Raw genomic sequence first — 20,811 nt, forward strand, 5'->3', positions numbered from 1 at the left:
TTTTAAATGAAAGATGTAGATTAAAATACTATTTCATACAATATTTTAAAATTTAATTATAAAGAATAGCCCAAAACTTGTAACACGGTACTAAGTAATCTTATATCCCATATTAATTCCCATTGTGTTTATGAACTTGTTTATCTGGGAACTCTCCCACAGTTTTGGTGTCAGCAGGACCAAATTTGACAGAGAAGCTTGGGGTAACCCAAGGCTATCATTATCTATACAGTGGAGGCCTCATCCAGGGATGAGGAGGAGATAGATATAGTTTTTCAAGGTTGCTGAATCAGTAATATTTGAAATGGTGTCCATACCCCCCACCCCAATACTTGCAACCTTGTGAGACCAAATATGACACACTTGCTTAGGTAGTATGATTGGATAGCCCCCCAAGAATGAAACTACCATCTCCAAACTTGTTTTGAATAACAAATACAGTCTATGAAACAAATTCTGTCAAATGCCCATGATTCCAAACTTTTTTCAAACACCCTGTAAATTATTAGTGGTTGGCCAACTTAAAAAAGAAGAAAAGAAACTGAGTGACTCACCAGGCCAACACAGAAAGCAAAAAATGTACTGCCAGGGTAAAAGTCATGACAATTTTTAACATATGCTCGAAAAGCAAAATTTTAAAATATCCAATTGATTGATTGTTATGTTAAACTAAGAATTTGTCCCTTATTAAATATATAAAAAAATTACCTCACACACAATAAAATAAAATTTCTTGATATACTGTATACACACACACACACACCCACCATTAAACATTTACATATGCATATTATAATTCTGTACAGATGTGAAGTTATCAATACACAAATTTTAATGGTAGAAAGAGATATATTTTTCAATAATAATTTTTATCCTAAACTCCAATTTTTCTACTGTATCATGAATGGTTCATAACATGTTCATTTAAAATAATTATTAATTATTATTTTTCACAAAATAATAAAAGTTTTTGTTTGTTTTGAATTTTGTGTAAAGCTACATGAGGGCTATCTGCGCTAGTGTCCCTAATTTAGCAGTGAAAGACTAGAGGGAAGGCAGTTAATCATCACCACCCACCACCAACTCTTGGGCTACTCTTTTAACTAACGAATAGTGGGATTGGCCGTAACATTATAATGCCCCCACGGCTGAAAAGGCGAGCATGTTTGGAGCGACGGGGATTCCAACCCACGACCCTCAGATTACGAGTAAAGTGCCTTAACCACCTGGCCATGTCGGACCATAATCAACGGTACCAGTACGTTTTGGCAAAACTAATAATTTTGCTCATATCTACGTTAATTGACTCACTGCTTTTCTAAACAAAATTTGTTCGTTCATAGATCAAAGCCACATTGGGGTACCTGCTAGGCCCTTCGCCTAGGATCGAAATTTGAATTTACGCGTTGTACATCCATACATTTAACCGCTGTCCCACCAGGAAGACTAAACAAAGTTAGTGTGTTTGTTTTAAAAACAAAGCAAGATTGGGTTATCTGCTGTGTTCACCGCGGGAAAAACGAACCCAGAAGTTTAGCTTTGTAAGTTCGTAAACTTTTACCGGGCCCGGCATGGCCTAGCGCGTAAGGCGTGCGACTCGTAATCCGAGGGTCGCGGGTTCGCGCCCGCATCGCGCTAAACATGCTCGCCCTCCCAGCCGTGGGGGTGTATAATGTGACGGTCAATCCCACTATTCGTTGGTAAAGAGTAGCCCAAGAGTTGGCGGTGGGTGGTGATGACTAGCTGCCTTCCCTCTAGTCTTACACTGCTAAATTAGGGACGGCTAGCACAGATAGCCCTCGAGTAGCTTTGTGCGAAATTTCCAAACAAACAAAAAACTTTTACCGCTACTACGGTGGAGGGGGAGTATAAATTTTATATCACAATGTCTTCGTGCTTTTTACGTTTTCGCACGTCAAATATAACATTCTCTCTCTCATACACACACTAGACATTTTACAACAACAACGTTACAGAACATATTTCAAAAATACATTTGTATTTAAATAAAAGTCAAACTTCATCATAATGCACGAATTATCCATGGAACACATACATACTGTGACGAGTTCACACGCATGCGTGAAGTAGCTACTCGGAAAATGTCAGTCATTCATCTCTTCTTTCGGCTATTCTCTACAAAACAATGAGTCACATTACAGTACCACAAAACACATTACCCATTTCGGCAAAACGTGTCTAACACAAATAATCATAAAAAAAAATACAAAACTTCAAAGATTTATGAAATGCACTGTGCATTATTACGTAATGCTTCCCACGGTGCTTAAATTCGTTATGCAGACACATGGTGGTGTTATTTTTGTTTTCAGACATTGCCTACCTAAGCGAAGATACAAACTTTGAATTTCTCAGTGTGAGGAAAAAAAAAATTGAGGCGGGAAAAAAAGCACTTTACTTGGCCATAAATAAAATAGTTTTACCTCATTAAATAACGCTACAAAAATTTACCCGTGAGAAATAGTTAAAATCTGCTACAACATAACAAAAACATTTTGCTTTTTTATATGTTATGGGCTACAGAACTTGTAATAAGTTACATCTACAAACTGTGTGTGAATGCAAAACATAAACAAACACGTGAGAACATGCCAAACGCAGGACGAAGAAGAAAAACCGAACTTCCCACAGTTAAATACGGTACAAACTACATTCGTCGTCCTGAAACTACTGCCAGAAACGCAGGCTGACATATGCAAAGTTGTCATCACTCCTAAACATAAAACAGCTGTGTTACCCTAAGAAAGCGTACAATCACTTATTATAAAGAGAAAGATAGTTAAGTTGCACTAATCTCACTTCCTTACTTTACTTTAATAGAACACGGCCAATATTTTCCATGTTTTAAAAGTTCAACTTCAGTTTATCGTGTTTTCATTGGTGCTTAGGACACTCAAATGGATTACTCAACAGTAGTCCTTCGTATGTGGGCACTAGAAGTGGTATGCCAGGTTGTTGGGAACAGAATGACATCATGATCCCCTTTTTTTTTTTTTTTTTATTCACCTTGTGTTTGTATGTTCCTAACCTTCTGATTTACAAACATATACATGTATATTACAAACAAGCGCAAGCGTTCTACACGCATAATTAAAAAGATTCAATATGTAATATTACAATTTTCATCATAGGGTCAGAATCTTACGTTTTTTGTACTTACTATAATATATTTAATAATGCAAAATTTACTTTCGTATTTTACCTGAAACAGCTTTCCCGAAATATTTCATATTCATAACATTTCTTATAGTTAGTACTTGTGCCTTTCCATGAGATTCGAACCCATTATTTAACGTTATAGTTAGTAAGCTGTTGAGCTTACTGCTTAGTAAGCAGGCAACCGTTATTTTAAGAAAATATCAGTTACACATATATATTTGTATATAATTTTTTCCAATGTTAATTTCAACTTTATATGAAGGAACTTATTTTTATAAATATGCAGGCGCTCTCCACAAACAATTTAAACTTTAATAGACATCAATGACACAAATATGTAAATATTATACGGCAATGATAGAAATTACTTCAAAAAACTAAAAATTAAATAACATAAAAGCATTAAATAACAATATTTCGATCATTGCCAATTACATGAAAGAACTTACGTTTTTTCGAGTTTTTACGTTGATTTCTTAAAACGCCGCCACTTTAAAGATAGCATATTTTAAACTATTTCACAAAATATCTGTATAAAGTTCTTCAGAGTTACGAGAACTGTATTTAAACTGTTTTTGACAAGTTTATGTACTACTACATTTGATTATTCTTCAAAACTTTCGCTCGTTTGGATAAACAAAGTACATTCAAAGCTATACGAGGGCTATCTGCGCTCGCCATCCTTAATTTTGAACAGCCTAATCACAAGAGGTCAAGCAGCTAGTCAATTATACCTATTGCCATCAGTTGGCTACTCTTATTAAATTATTGAATTTCACTGACACTCATACAACGCACCCACTCACCACAGATGAAGCACAATTTTCTTACAATAAGACAGGAATCATGTACCCACGGCTACACTGTCAGCCACGCCCGACCTCTCAGAAACAAATAAATAGCTATTATTCATTTAAAAGCTCTAAACTTTTTTTTCAATATATAAACTTTGAAATTTCTCGATTTGATTCACAGCTTCACAGTGCGTGTGTGTGTGTGAAAAACAATCATAGGTACATTTAATACAGCGATATGTATTCTACCGAAACGTTTATGAAGACAGAATATTAATATCCGACATCCTCCTACACATGACTAACAACTTTCTGCAGCAAATAACAAGATATATTAAAACGTTCTTGAACAAAGACATTAGACTATTTATAACCGCCCGAATAACATGGTCCAGTGAGTGTTTAATATGGTTGTTCTGTTGTGGTAATAACCAGGAAATTACACGTTTAATTTTAACTTTAGATAATCATGGCTTAGCACACCCCTTTAATAACAGATGTTTGACTAACCCTGAACTTCCATGTAATCAGTCAACAATAGGCAAGTCCTAAACGCATACAGACAGCCATTCCGAAACTTTTCTAGAATAAGTACTAGTTTCCTTCGCTCATACTGTTAATTAATTTTATCCTCTTTTTATATTACTAGTAGTATTATCATTATGAGAACTCCCGCCAATTATTCATAAGGTCAGAAAGCTTTAATTACTGGTAAAAATAATATAAGTCTCTGAAACAATTACAAACACAATTCAAAATGTTATCGATTTATCTTAAAGTTTATACACATACTATTGTTCATGTAGTGTAACAACCTGAACAAACATTAGGCCTAAGTGTACAGTTGTTTTTATGATCAAAGTTACCGACTGTAAGATGTTTTTAACTTGTAATTGTAATGGGTAACAGGTTTTCTTCACGTGTGGCATTTCTTGGTTTCAATGAAATATATTTAAAAATATTTATAAAAACTAAGGAAGTAATTTACGCAAATAGCACTAAGTCAACAGACAAATGACAAACTGATACACAATTAATTATCCAAATTAAATATACTGAACTTGTTTTCAAGAATGCAGAAATTTTATTAAAGATTGTTTTTTATTTGTTTAGTGTTTTTTTTTGCCAACAACAAATATTACTGACGAAGCTTTTCGGTCGGTACCAACCAATGTTAGGTTATCCATGCCAAAAAATTAAAAATAATAACGATACTACAAACATATTTCGGAAAATTATTTTTAATTTCATGTAAAGATATTCAAGGGCTATTTGCACAAGCCTTCCACATTTCAAAATGACAGCCTAGAGGTAAAGCTACTAGTCAGCACCACTACTCTTAAACTAAATTTATTTATCGGCAAACAGTGACTGGCCGTCATATTATAACGTCTGTTTTAATAGTGGAATAGTTTTTATTTTCATGGAGCTGCCTCTGTTTATTTCAATATGATTTCAACTGTTGCAAGTAAATTGAATTAGAAATTCAAAACTATTTTGTCAGCTCAGCTACTGATGTTGGTGGCCATCTGGGGCAGCTCATATTCTGTAATGTATAACAAACACTGTATTCTGCCTAGATTGGTCTAATAAGACTGAGTGTACAGTTGTAAGCAAAAAATAAACTTGTATCAAAACAATTAGAAACTGACTCTTGTAGCCTTGTTTCAGTTACTAATGGAAAGACCAGTATTTGCAGTTTGATATCTCAGGCTAAGTTCATATCAAAATTAGAAAATAGCAAGAGGATTGCAGGTGGGTCACAGAATAGCTGTGTTAGTTGTTGCCATTGGCAATAATGACAATTCAAAGCACAGCTGAGTGACGGTCAAGCATGGTTAGGAAGCCAGAAGATTTAAGGGTGCAAAAGATACTGTTTACAAACAATACCCAATCCAACACAACTCCATACAAATGTTACTTGATCATAAAGTAATGCCCTCTGTCTAAGTTATTTTAAGCCATTATAAATTTAAATATACACTTTTAGTTGAGCCTCTGAACAATTAGAATTTGTCTGGCCTTACTTTTTCAATCCTGACTTTGCTATTTAATATTAAGTCTTTAACCTTTTTATCTTGTTTTCAGCTAACTATTAGTGATGTCACATTCATTCATTTTCTTTCTTAGCCTATTAACTTTGACATTCATAATGAAAGAGGATTTGTCAGAAAGCTTTCTCCATAGTGATCTTAGAGATTTGGACTACTACTTCTAGAGTTGGATGATTAATGGAATTTGGTAATCAATCATTGGGTTTTGTCACTGATAATATTCAACTAAATTTTGATATTTTTCATCAGTTGTGATACTAATCAACTGAGGTGAATAACCTTGAATTAATAATAAATAATAATGAGATATAATGGCAAAATTACAAATAAATGGATAGTTGGAATAATAAGAACACTAGTTTCAATTAGGTGCTTTTTTCCTGTCATTAATTAAACTGTAATATTCATTAGTCAAATATTTTTCATGTACTTAACCTACAAAACTGATTAATCAGATTATATGTTTAGCTCTTACTTGTTCTACCTTCATAAGACTACAAGAAGCAGGCTCACCTTTGACACAGTGAAACCCATGGACAAAGATTCATTACTGGCAAAAGAGCAGAATCTGTCCAAAGCTAGAGTCAGGCTAGCATCAATAATTCCTGATATACTATCTACAAAGGTGACTAACCTGCCACTGCCAAGCCATTGAGAAATGTGTCTGTTATGACCCAAACAGCTGTACAGCTATAATGTTGGTAAAGCCCAGCTCTTCTACAGTACAACCTCACATCCCTACCCTCAAACTAACACCAACATCAGTACAAAGGAATCTGTTAAAGGCATTAAGAGATCTACTTCAGAATGTGAAGTGTCCCATTGGAGGATTTACCATAACAAAACAAACAAACAAACATGACATGTGTAACCATCACTAAATACCATAGCCAAAGAAGCCTTTTCCACAATTAAAAGCTGTCTAAGTCATCCAGACACTGAGAGAGTCAACCATCAATAGGGTGAGAATAGTTTGCTATTTAAGTGTGGTCTTTGATAACACAATTTTCAGTGACCCCACAGGTCAACACTGGAGCATTTATATCCATAACAGCAGACCCACCACAATTTAGTCCTGCACTCAACTGACAGCTACTACCAATAGCTCAACACTTTAGTAGACACTGATCCTGAAGCATCACTGTCAAGTCCAAGCTACTTACTTGGATAGAAGCCATGGTATTCTATATAAAAAAAAAGCTACTGAAGTGGACAGGTACACCATCTCAACTAGGTGAGAAAGTACAGTGGCTTCAGGAAGAACTGGCACAGATCCAAGAGGCCAAAACAAAGGTTAAGGAAATAATATGGCAGACCACTGCTACACAGAAGTGATCACCAGTACACCTATTTGTTGTATAGGTGTTTTGGAGAAATGAGAGAAAGTTACTCGGATTTCACAACTGATGCACAGATGTATTTAGTTGGTTTTCAGCTTTAAAAGATGGACAGTGTCATGTAAACTAACTGATTAAATTAAATAAGGGTTTCTGATTATTACTATTTTCCATTAATCCAATTATCAGTATGTTTGTTGTTAAGCTCAGAGCTACATAATAGGCCACCTATGCTCTGTAAAGAATTTATTGCTATAAGTTTTTCTTTTTTTCAACTTAATGATTCAATGTTCTTGGGTTCAATTTCCACTGCCAAAAAAAAATATTTATTTACCATGTCATTGTTATAAAATGCTGACAATATGGAAGATAAGTAGCTGAAAAAATATTCTGCCAACATTTTTCTTTTTTCTGAACTGCTAAGTAGAGAGAAGACAACTGTGACAGTAATGGCCACCACTTCTCTTTCTTTTGCCTGTATGTACTAATCAACTTATAAAACGTGTTGAAACTCATAATGTTGATCATAAAAGTTCCTTTCATCTTAGCTACATGTTGTTCCGAATCATTCAGTTGTGGTATCACTTGTGCATTTCCTTGTGGGAATATTTTTCCAAATGTGAACTGACTTATTAGAGGACAATGATCTTTTCCATTAGCAGATCACCTGATACCCAGGGATGTAATCTTGCTTTTGTGGGATAAATCAACTATCATGTGGATAGCAAACATAATCCATGAAGAAAAATAGCATTACTGTTTCATGCACATGCTATATTTTCTCAGTCTGGAACAAATTGTCAAATGATCTTTAACAGTTTTGCACAAAACAATTCTTAATGTATTTGTAATTGATGCAGCACTCCAGAAAAAGTTCTCTCATGTGCCCATCTTACCCATAATTATATTTGCTACTGTGAATAAAGATTGTTTAATTTCCTTTCACAGTTTATCCAGTCTCTTTCATTCTTTAAGCTCAAAGTTAGTGAATTAAGATTGATACCATGAAATATATCCTGTCTAATATCTTGTTACTCTACAGTACCTATTTGATCACCTCTAGATGAAAGCAGTAAACCTAAGAATACCGTACATGTATAAACAAAAATCAATTAAAATTTAAGAAAATGAACGACTGAGCAACTCTAATCAAACAAAAAAAACTCAGTTTCAACGTAAACTATGAAATGTACATATATAGTCACTTACCTTCTGATAATTCTAATTCCAACTCAGCAAGTTTATCACGGATATCTGGAGGTAGGCTTACTATGTCAATATCTTGGGCCATGACAATAAATAGTGTCTTTTCGTTTTTCTACTGTAATGAAAAACAGAGCAGTTTTCATACATTTGCAATTTACTATCAATAAACACTTTAAAGACTATGAAAATTATTATAATTTTCTTCTACAGCTGATACTGCAATACAAATATAAAAACACCAAAGCAGTTGCAATAATAACATTTTTATATCATTCCACTGAGTTAATCTATGTTATTGAATCGTAATGGACATGTAAATACCGTATCAAAACTGTAATTTAAACTGAAGAAAGTCTACTTATTTCAAATGCTTTATACTAGTTCTACATTTAATTACAAGAAAATTGCAGAACTTGTTTGAAAAAAAGGTTTATTTAAGAACATCAGAAAAATGGAAGTTGCTCCCCATTTATGAATTTTTTCATCTTGCACTTCACATTTATATACTTACTAAACCATTTGTTTTAGAAAAATTCAAATTAAGTATGAGTACCTCATTATTTAGTCATTTGAAATCCAAACTTACAATCCTTATTGTTTACTAGATTATTATAAACACATGGAATTCAAATGGAAAATACTGAGAATTATTTTATTATGTACATACAATAAATGTTTCTGATTTATCTCTACTATAATCTGAAGATAACAGAATAAGATGATACATGGTTAAGATTGAGAAAAGACAAGTTAGGCTTCAATGAAGAGGTTTATTTTTCAAATGGGTTGACTGTTGGAATGAGTAGTAATGGAGGACAGCATTTTTAAAGAGTTTTATAAGGGAATGTATCATCTCCTGAAAAATGAAAGGTATTTAAATTATTGCTTTTATTGTAAATGGGCATGCCAGAATAGCCTTTAAAAACTACAAGTATCCTGTTCCTCACACTTCGTTAAATTTAGCTGCATCCATAACAACCCATTCCAATACCCAATTGCCTTGTTAGAAAAGTAAAACTGACAGAGCTGAATATGATTCTTACCCACCCTACCAAAATTTATATTAAATCAACTAATCCTACCATTCTTACCACTAAGTACAACAAATCATGCATCAACACTATCAATTCCATTAACAATCTTAAACACCTCAATCAGAACCCCTCTAACTTTTTTTATTTTTTTAAAGAAAATATTATAGAAGTCTTAATCTGTCAATGCATCCTTTCCATCCCAGAAAGCATCTAAGTAACCCTTCTCTGAATCCTTTCCAGTAATTCAATGCCCTTTCTAAAGTAAAATACCAAAGACTGAATATGGAATTACAAATATGGCCTAACCAATGACCTATACAATGAAATTACAGCCTCTTTAGACTTGGATTCAATATTTCCAGAGAAACAAACTTAAAATAATATTTTCCCTACTACTAGAACAACCTTTCCTTCAAAATATTCTTCTTGATTTCCCAACTGTCCAGTTTCATGAACTCTGTTCATCTTCTGTAATCCTCTAATCTAGTGGCTTGGAAGGCTTATGAGACTGATCATCCAAATCAACATCCTTTTCTACTATTGGGTTGAGGAATAATTCGTGAGTGTTTTTTCAAGTTAAAAAAATATATTCATAAATGAAACGCTTTCGCAAAATATTTCATGTCATTTGGTAGATAATTTTTGCTCTAATAGATGGTGTGTTTGATTTTCATATGTCTTTAATTTTTGCTTTCATTTTCTGCTCATTAAATGGAATGTCAAGTGGACAAAATCGAGCATTTTCGACACCATCTGCTTTTCGCATTTAATTTCTTGCAATTTCGTTTAAAACAATGCATACTGTATACCTAGGTATTACATGAAATAAAGTATCATAATAAATGTTTTGAGTGTAATGTGTTCATGCATTGAAGTATTGTATAGTCTTGCATGTAATGCTTGAATGAAATTATTTAAAAACGCTCACGAATTATTCCTCAACCTAATATAACACTGTTAAGACTACTTCCATCAAAATTATATTTCAAATTATGATAATCCACATGTATTACTTCACTTTTATTATAATTAATAGACCTGCCATTTATTTGCTCAATCCATAAATGATCCAAACCCTTTTGTAAAGAAGTAGCTGCATCCTCCCAGATAGCAATGCCCAAGATCTTAATACCAGAGAAAATTTAAGCAATTTATTTTGCATTCCTTCATCTATATCACTAATATAAATAAAAAAAGAACTATTGTTTTAACTCTGAGTTAATCCCTTCATAATATTAATCCATTCTGACTGAATTCCATTTACAACAACTCTGCCTTTCTCCATACAGCTACTTTTCTATCCAATGAGCCAACTTATCCTCCACACCTTTGGATTTTTTTTTTAACAGGCCATTTATGTGACACTTGAAAAATACTTTTTGAAAGTCCAGATACACCAAAGATTGTCAAAATATTAGTAAAGCAAAATTTTCCCACAGCCAAATCATCTTTGTTAAATCATCTTCTAAAAGACTTTAAAAAACTTTTGTCATCAATAATGTAAGACTAATAGGCCTAAAATTGCTTGGACACTTTTTATTACCTCCCTTGAGAATAAAATAAAAGTAACTAACCAGCTTCCAATCTTCTGGCTCATGGCCATCTAGTCAATTACTTATAAAAATAAAAAAGAGCAGAAACAGACTCACGTGATCTTATCCTCGGTCTCCTTCAAAACCATTGAGAAGAAAACCATTTGGCCCAAGAGCCTTATTATTCTTTAAATTTTCCATTTTTTCTCAACAAACCCACAATTACTGTGAGCCTGATGTTCAACTTTGTTTGCATCTAGCAGTGTAAAAATACTGCTTAAATTTTTATTAGTAAAAATTAGAAGTAAAATCAGGATCTAATTACTGAGCCCTCTCATTATAATCAGATATAAGCATTCCTTTATCATCTTTGAAAGACCCTACTCCTATCCTAACATTCTGCTTACCCTAATGTGTTTTAAAAAATTGTAACTGTTAATTTTTATATTTTCAGACAAATTTCCACAACCATCATACTAGTCAATTTAAACTCCTTAAATTTATGTTTTTCTTTTAAATTTTGTTCCTTATATCCTTTGTAAACCAAACTCATTTTTCACTTGCATCCACCTTTTTCTCTATGAAAAGATCCATCTTGAATATTTAAAAATTCATTTTTGATCAGTCACTAATTCACATCAGATAATTTCCAATATACCCACCCTAAATTAAAATAATCCGTAACTATGATCTCACTAACAGCTGAATTCTTTATCTCATTAGAGCTTCTAATAAATTAATACTTTCATCTGGTTATCTATAACAAATAATCACCAAAAGCCTTCTGTAATCATGTTTTGTATGGTTACTACTCCCCTTCTCTTTAGTATTCCATCTCTTACTACATAACCTATTACCCTGTATTCAAAAGGGATTTCTGCAATGAAAATTACCAAAATCCTTTTAATCTCATTATATCTAAATCTTATATTCAAACTAATGTTCTAAAGTCATGTATTTTATTTCTTAGTCTTCAAGCATTAAAAGAGTAACAATTTAGCATATCATTAAAACTGCTTACTTTTTCATACGCTACACTTTTCACTATACATTGTGTTTCTGCATTTCATTCATCCTGGTCTTCTCCACCATCTAATCCTAGTTTAAAATTGTCATTACAGGCAAGCTAATTGCCCTTGCAAATAAACTAGCTTTCTACCCTATTTAAATATAAGCCATCAATGCTAAAAAGCTCCCTTTTCCCATTGAATTCAAACCACAAGTCCATCCAACCAACTTGGTCATCTTAACATATTAACCTAAACCTAATATTAAGGCCTAGTGACCTACTTATAATTTCATCTTCACAACTAAGTCTTGATAGTATCCCTGACACAATTAAAATTATGACCCTTTTTTTAAATGTCTTATATTAAGGTTTTCTTATATATGAAAAAAAATGACAAGGGTCTCAACACTTTTACAAGTTGTTTTCCTAAGGTGATGAAGAAAACCAAGATGTTCCTAAGTTTACCTTTTTTTAAACCTATTTATGAAAGAGGAGATTTTTTTTAAATACTTGAAAAATTTCTTGATTTATAATACAACCATGAAAAATTATTAGTGAAAGGATTCTGAATGTTAAGTTTCTTAACACTAAGTCTACTCTTAGTAATAGGAAGACTGTTAATATGAACCTTATTTTCAAAAGCAAAGGGTCATTACCTTCCACAAAATGTTAGGCCTATTAGTTTGGCTAAAACTACTAACAAAGTATCACAGTTATTATCAAAAGTTATTTAAGTATGTATTTGAAAATTTGGAATTTCACTGATGACTTTAAATATGGTTTAAAAAAAAATTTTCTTAATTAATTAACTGGCATTTGATTTTTTAGTTGTTTTTAAGGCTTCCATTTTTCATAACCCCTTTCACAAGATGGCTTGTGAAAGATTATGTAATTAGTAATATTTACTTTAAAGTTGTTGTTCGAGGAACTAAAAGAATAAAAAGTAAGTTTGTGGAAGGAAGCAGAAACAGATATAAATTATCATTTGATAAACATGCCTAGTGAAGGCTATTTTAGAATCTTTCTTACTATCAGACATGACTGGATAATGTTAAAAAAAGGGCCAAAAAAGCAATGTGCAGGTTCCAGATCAGAAATCTCCCTGAAGCTTCTGCATTTTCATTGAAAACTAATAGTATAAAATGAAAATATGTATACTCTTTTTATCTGTCAATAGCTCACAAAATTTATTTTCTAAATTCACCAAAAGCAATTTTTTATATTTTTGTCAATTTTCTTTTTTTAATCTAGGCCTCACTGTTCCTTATAATAATAGCTTACTCAAATTTTGTCACCTTTATTTTTTACCAACAATGAAACAATGCAAGCATCTGCTATGTTTGCAAAAACATCAGTGGCTAGATGTTATCACATGGAACAGAAAATTTAATTTTAATGACACTGAATTATCTTAACATAAACACTCGTTTGGCGTTTGCTGAATATTCTGGCATTTGGCCAGTAATAAACATGGCATGTCAGGAAGATAGAAGAAACAACAGAGTTTAGATTTGTTCCATATGTTCTGCTTGTTGATCAATAGTTCGACAACCTACATTACTACCAACCACTGAATATTCACCATTTCTCTGAGGACAGTTTAAAAAATACAACAAAATTCTTCTTAAACTTAAGATTATCCTTCCTGCACTACTTATTTCAAAATTCTGGCCAACATCTTCAAAATTATACTTCCAAATTCATTGGTGATTCTAATAAGATGTTGGAAATATAAGATTCTATTAAGAATGCTTTTCTTATCGAAAAGAATCCCAATAAGTTTGATGGCTGACACAGACCTAAAAATCCTTTAAATTTAGTGTTGCAAGGGAAATATTTATTTTAAACAAATGCTATCTGTTGTCAAATATGTTTAATTTATTGTAGAGGTAAATAGATTCCAATTTGTTTGTGTCTCTGTGGAGGGGTAATAAATGTGAAGATTAGGTTATTTTTGAAATGCTAACCTAAGCTGTAATGTTTACATGCTTATGGAGGTTCAAATAATGACTCAGCAGTTACTTGTAGAGTTTGCTAACAGAGGAAATGTTAAAGCTGGCTTCAGTTAAAATTATTAAATTAGTACAAAAATAACACTGGAATAGAAAGTTATGAAACTGTAACAATGACTTTGAGTAGGAAAATGACAGTGATGAAATTATTAGTTCACTACAGGTGCAATACAGTGAAGTTACCATTAAGGGAACCTGCTCTCAAACAATTGCAACATATTTTGGAAACTGTGCTTGTTACCAATGGAGAGAAAGGGGAAGATGATGATGCATTTGTAGCAACAGGTTATCAAACTAAGAATTCAAAGAGTATTTGTAGTAAACACACAGAAAAACTAAAACCTGTTTACCATGCACTGTCAAAGAAGATAATCTTATAGCTGGAAAAAAGTACTTTCAGTTTTCATAGAGCATATTGAAGCAAACCATCAAAGTAATAGCAGGTTAGAAGAGTTAATAAGTAATTAAATAATTAAAGAGCTTATGCAAGGATAGGAAATGCAATACAGCAAGTCAAGTACAGTCCAAGGTTTAAATAAGAGATTATCATGTAGGTGTTTCTTTAAACTGTCAAGATTCAAGGATAAAGAAAAGTTGTTTTCCCATGATTATTTTTACTAAGTAGATTGAAAAACAATTTCCAGAGAAGTACAAAATTGTGAAATGTTTAAAGTTTTTTCCTAAACACAGTGTTACACAACAGACTATCTGTGCTGTGACAATTGTGTATAAAAAACACCTTTTTAGCATTATCAGCCTTAAAACATACTACTGTGTCACCAAGATGTTTTGTTCAAACTAAAACATGTTAACACTCCTACGAAAAGTGGGGCCCAATAGGCCTAATAGGCCCCACTTTTCGTAGGAGTGTTAAAAGTTAAAGAAGTTTTTGGTTGTTGGAGATTTTCACTTGGCTTACAAAAAAACTTGTGGTAATCAAAATAAGTTATTTTACTGAATAACAGAAATAAACACAAAGCTTAATGTTTTATACACTAAAAACAAAACAAATTGTTAGAATACAAACATTTGGTTTCTCACAGAAAGTATGATGTGTTTAGGATACTGCATTATTAATTTACAATACCTGACTATATTGATGGGAATTTAGAAGATTTTAAAATTATTTAGTACACACAATATAGACCAAAGAAGATAAGTTGGTTTGTTTCTCAGAAGTGATCTAAACACTTACAACAAACATAAAGGAAGTCAGAAATAATGTAATGTACACACATGGATTAAATTTTTTGGGTGAATGGGCTCTCGCTGGTGTAGCAAATCAGGGTCAATGCATTGACTTTTGTTCTCTCTTACATTAGTGAGGTTGATATGGGCATAAATAGTAAAGTTAGCCTGATAACACTAAACTTTCGAGCATTTCTGTGATAACCCGAATGCATTACCCTACACCTACTATAGTTAACGGTCATATGCTAATTTTTTGCTCAATTAGTCAAATGATGAGTGATTATGTAGTGTCAATGTCCTCAATACAGCTACAAATACCTAAGAGTTTAACTAGGAACCTTAAAACTGAGGAGTACAATGTTAAGTGACTTTCTTGCTTCTTTTATTATATTTTTATTAAAATGATAATATTGAGACAATCAAGGTGTCTGCCCTGAAACTATAAATTTGTTTAAATATCAATTTAGTTCACATGGTGAAACATATGATGTCATTTTACGTTTCTGTCTGAAATAGTACTTATTGTAAACAAGTAACTGAAATATTAGATTTAATCACTCATTTTACATGAACATAAAAAGCGTAAAACTAATAAATGGAATGAGTCGTGAGCCATACCACTGACAGAATGAATCTTAACTTTTTTATCATGCGACCCATAAGTTATTAGGAAACCTGTAACAGTCATGGATCTACAAGCAATTCACTGCATAAAAAAAAAGTTTTAAAAAATGCACTTGAAAAACCAGTGAAACCCTGATGAACTAAATAACTAGAATTCACCTTTTTATTTTGTTCCTTTGGTCTACACTTCTTGGTGAGTATTGTTGAATTTTCTTGACAATAACCAGTAAACTTGATTCTTACAATTATGGTAATCCAAATTTCAAGTTAATAAAATATTGGGTTAGGCCCACATCACTCAAACCATTGAAACAGTGATTTATTGTTATTAGTAAAGCTAGCAGCATTTTTAAGATGTAATTATATATGTGTTGATTACAAATCACATGTTATGCCTCATGTGGAATTTTATGTAAAATTTTGATTTACTTTTGAAAGAATAGTGACTTATTGGAAATGGTTCAGAGGAGGGTTCTCAGGTTGAAGGCTACTTGTATACACTCACTTGAGAAAAGTACAAATTTTAAACACAACCTCTGTTTTTAAGGAAGTCGTAATTTCCTCTCATGTTCTTATCACACAAGTTAACAACCTTGTTAGCAAAATAAACTGTCTTAATTGAGGCTTAGTCTGTCTTCTTCAAATCTTAAGTTTGTTATTCTCCATAAGATAACCCCTTTCATCATCAGAATCAAGATAATAACCCTCCTTTGAAACTTTTCCAATAAGTAAGTATTCCTTCAAAAGTAAACCAAAACTTCACATGAAATTCCATGTGAGGCATAAATTGTGATTTGTAATCAACACATACATAAATACATTCTAAAATGCTTTAGCTTTACTACTACTAGTAGTAACAGAGTACTGTTCTATAGCTTGAGTGACTTGTACATCGCTGTACGAAATCATTTTCTTCAGTTAAACTATCAAATGAATTATCTTATATATTAAACACTAGCTGGAGTACCTATCAATTGGATGAGTGAAATAAAAATTTGTTTGTAACAAAGGATAGGAAAGTGTGGTTTAGTTTGTTTTTTCTTGACATCACAAACATTAAAAGTGCAATAAAAATATATAAAGGTACCAATACTGATAAGAAAGATGTACTGTTTTCATGAATCCTATCCTGTTATCCTCTATTACTGTCATGTTTGCTGCTGACTGATCAGGAAATACAGAATTGCATAGGAACAGATACACACACTGACATTTATTTATACAAATGTAATTCAAATTACGATAACATGCAACACCTTATATATACTGTAACTGAAGGCCATCTGTCAAATACATATCAACCAATTCATCCATGTCAACCTATAATATTTCAACATCCTTAACACAATTAAAAATAACCAACAGTTTAGTGTCACTAACAAACAGCTAATTTACTATTTATGCTCGTATCAGTATAATTAAAAAGTAAAATCCATGCACAGATCTCCCAAGTTACTCCACTACTAACAAAGGTCCAGATTGATCGGATTGAATTACTATTATTAATATCTTTTTTCTTCTCTCATCCAACCTTCCCCTAATACAATGAACTAGTCTGTTTTTTTCAACTACCACCAAGAACAAATGTTATTTTCATTCACAGCTAAACTTCTGTGTGGTACCTTATCAAAAGTATTTTGAAAATCCAAGTACACCAAATTCATATCCTTTCCATTATCCAAACAATACATAAAATCCTTCAAAAATGTAAAACATTTTAGTTGCAACAATGCAGCGCAAACTATAGTCAACTCAAACACTTTCATCTTTTGAGCCCCGATATATTTTTTCCGATTTGCATAATTACATAACAATTATTCCTTGCATCAAATACGGCAAATTTTTAACTTTACGATAAAAAAATCACAACACAGTGTAGAGAATGGTTCATCCATGCATTATTCTTACATTCTGAAAACTGTAATTAAGATCTTACTTAATGAGATATTACTCCAAATTTTTCATTTTTGGTAACCCTATAACCCAAACACTTTATTACTATCAATCTCGCTCTTACCAAGGATTCAGCCACTAATTAAGAAACTAAAATGAATGTAAGCTTACCTTAAATGTGACTTTCAATTTCTAAATCAAGTCGTACTTACAACGAAAGATACACAGTTCTTTACTCTGGAATAGCTAAGCTATACGTTATTCTTCATAATCCATTTAATCCATTAGAATATGCAAGCAAAACAAAGTTTGGAAAGCTTTCAGCACTAGCTGTAGTAGTTACGCGTTACAGTCTTACTTTTAGTGGATTGCTCTCCGGTACAATCTCCAATGTAGTTAATACTGGCGTTAAACTGTGTAAACATCAGAACGTAAAACTAACATAGCACTATCAAAAATGTCACTTACTATAAACTCCGTAGGCTATGCCGTAAAAATGTTATACTTGTCATAACAGTATATATTAGTACAGAGAATAATATGAAATTCCATATACATACATTTACACTAAGATGAATACCTTAAAAATCACAACAATTACCATGCACAACACACAAATTAAAGAGAACGAATTATTCATCTCCAATTCCACTATACCCACTTTCCAGATGTCACTAGTATCCCACGAAAGGAGGACAGAACTACGTAATTTCTTTTGGTTGGTGCTTTCTTGAGAAAACATTACAACAGTTATTGAATTTATTTTTATTCTAATACAACAAGAACTATTTAAATATGATAAATTAAATCCAAAGTTAGTTTTCCTTGAAAAAGTATTTAAAGATTGAAAACAGTGACATGAGTGTATTCCTTGCCATCTGCTGGTAGTAAAATAAAAATATAAAACAGCGTAATAAAGTAAATTGCATATACAATTTTTGATGATAATTCAACACTATATAATAATGATAAACAATTGTTAATCAAAATTAAATTCTTGAAATCGAAAACTCAAAAACAAAAAACGACACTCGAAACAAATATATATATATATATATGCTTAATTGCTCTTTAATTGTGTATTTAATAAAGTTGTGTTTGATTATTATTGTGTGTGTGTGTTTTCTTATAGCAAAGCCACACCAGACTATCTGCTGTGTCTATCGAGAGGAATCGAATCCCTAATTTTAGCGTTGTAAATGCGGAAAAGTATCCCTGTCACACCGGGAGATATTGATTATGTTATTAAGCACAAATCTTGATAATGGGCTATCTGTGATATACTTATTATAAATATATAATCCCTCACTCTCACCCCTGAGCCACCAGGGGATTGTGTTTCTTTACAAACATAGTTGGACTTATGTGTAATTAAATTCAATCAAACTTCTTAATTTAATTGAACCTAATCGAGTTATGAATCTTATACTAAATATTTATTACAATAAATTATTCATAAAAGTATTAATAAGTTAATATATACTTAGACTCTATTTTCTTTATGTTATTAATGGTATAAAACGACACAGATGACTATATAGTAGGTACTGTAATAAAAATATCGTTTGTTTGTTCTTTTAATTTCGCACAAAGCTACTCGTCCCTAATTTAGCAGTGTAAGACTAGAGGGAAGGCAGCTAGTCATCACTACCCACCGCCAACTCTTGGGCTACTCTTTTACTAACGAATAGTGGGATTAACCGTCACATTATAACTCCCCACGTCTGAAAGGGCGAGCATGTTTGGCGCGACGGGGATGCGAACCCGCGACCCTCAGATTACGAGTCGCACGCCTTAACCCACTTGGCCATGCCGGGCCCAATTAATAATAAAAAAAAAAGAGAGAGAGAGAGAAAGAAATCAAAGTAAACAAATGGGTATAAGATTGAATAAATAACTAACAATTTTATTCTAGTCAACGAGGTGGTTTGATTATGTATTTCATAAATGTTTCGTTCTTATTTATAAGTGTTGTTAGCTAGTATGGCTTTTCTACTGGCAGTATTTATTAAATTAAATCATGTATTATAATGATGAGATCTTGAAAATAGTACTACACGTTATTCATGAAACAACTTAGGCTGTCTCATGTTATACTACAACCTTTCTTGTTCAAGTATTCGTTTTGTTTGGTTTTTCTTTTTTTGGTAATTAGAAGAAGGGGCGTATTTAGTTTGGGTTTGTTTCGAATTTTGCGCAAAGCTACATGAGGGCTATTTGCGCTAGCCTTCCTTAATTTAGCAGTATAAGACTAGAGGGAAGGCAACTAGTCATCACCACCCACCAACAACTCTTGGGCTACTCTTTTTACTAAAAAATTGTGAGATTGATCTTATAACACCCCTACGGCTGAAAGGGCGAGCATGTTTGACGTGATGCGGGATTCGAACCTGGACTCTCAGTTTTTGAATCGAGTGCCATAATCACCTGGCCATGCCAGGCCCTGTGTTTTATATAATCTATCCACATACTTCCAGCAAAATAGCCGTTGCAACTTCTTTCAAATGTTGGACAAGACCAGATGCTTCAGCCCTGGTTTTAGCTGTTTGGTTGTCAACTGCTGATAACTTTTGTAACACTGAATAAGAGCCTTGACAGCATCAGTCCGCGCTAACCATCTTGTGTATCACAAATCTTTGTCAACTGTCAAATTTGTATTCTTGCTATTTTACAACGCATCACGAGGTTTTCTCCAGCAACTATTACTTACATTACACACGGTAGACACAAACCTTCTATATTGTATTAAACAATGCCACAGTAGCAGGACAACTTTCTACTGCACATTTGCCCACCAATTTCAGAGAATGACTCATGCAAGGATATATACTCAGCGCTGCACACTCATCTTTGATGTAGTTTTGTGTACCACGATACTTGCCAGATATATTACTTTCGTTTCAATGTGACTGGTCATGGCAATCTGCAATGAGTATCCTTACTCC

General features: G+C 32.6%; 1 protein-coding gene across 10 annotated transcripts in view; it reads right to left on the reverse strand.

Moving 5' to 3' along the window:
• The window catches only part of LOC143222130 (disco-interacting protein 2-like), a 159,711-nt gene extending 140,970 nt beyond the window's left edge, over positions 1-18,741 (reverse strand). For 4 of the 10 annotated variants that reach the window (XM_076448143.1, XM_076448144.1, XM_076448140.1 and 1 more), the window contains exons 1-2: positions 18,038-18,539; positions 8,575-8,686 (exon numbers count right to left, since the gene is read on the reverse strand). In XM_076448143.1, coding sequence (XP_076304258.1) covers positions 8,575-8,656 — 82 coding nt within the window. In that variant the 5' untranslated portion in view covers positions 8,657-8,686; positions 18,038-18,539. Of the gene's footprint in view, positions 1-8,574; positions 8,687-12,158; positions 12,347-18,037 lie in introns of those variants that run through there. The other 6 variants (XM_076448138.1, XM_076448136.1, XM_076448135.1 and 3 more) reach the window with 6 other exon arrangements.
• Between the last annotated feature and the right edge of the window lie 2,070 nt (positions 18,742-20,811).

This window comes from Tachypleus tridentatus, chromosome 8 (genome assembly GCF_004210375.1).
Source record: "Tachypleus tridentatus isolate NWPU-2018 chromosome 8, ASM421037v1, whole genome shotgun sequence".
NCBI classification, from domain to species: Eukaryota; Metazoa; Arthropoda; class Merostomata; order Xiphosura; family Limulidae; genus Tachypleus; species Tachypleus tridentatus.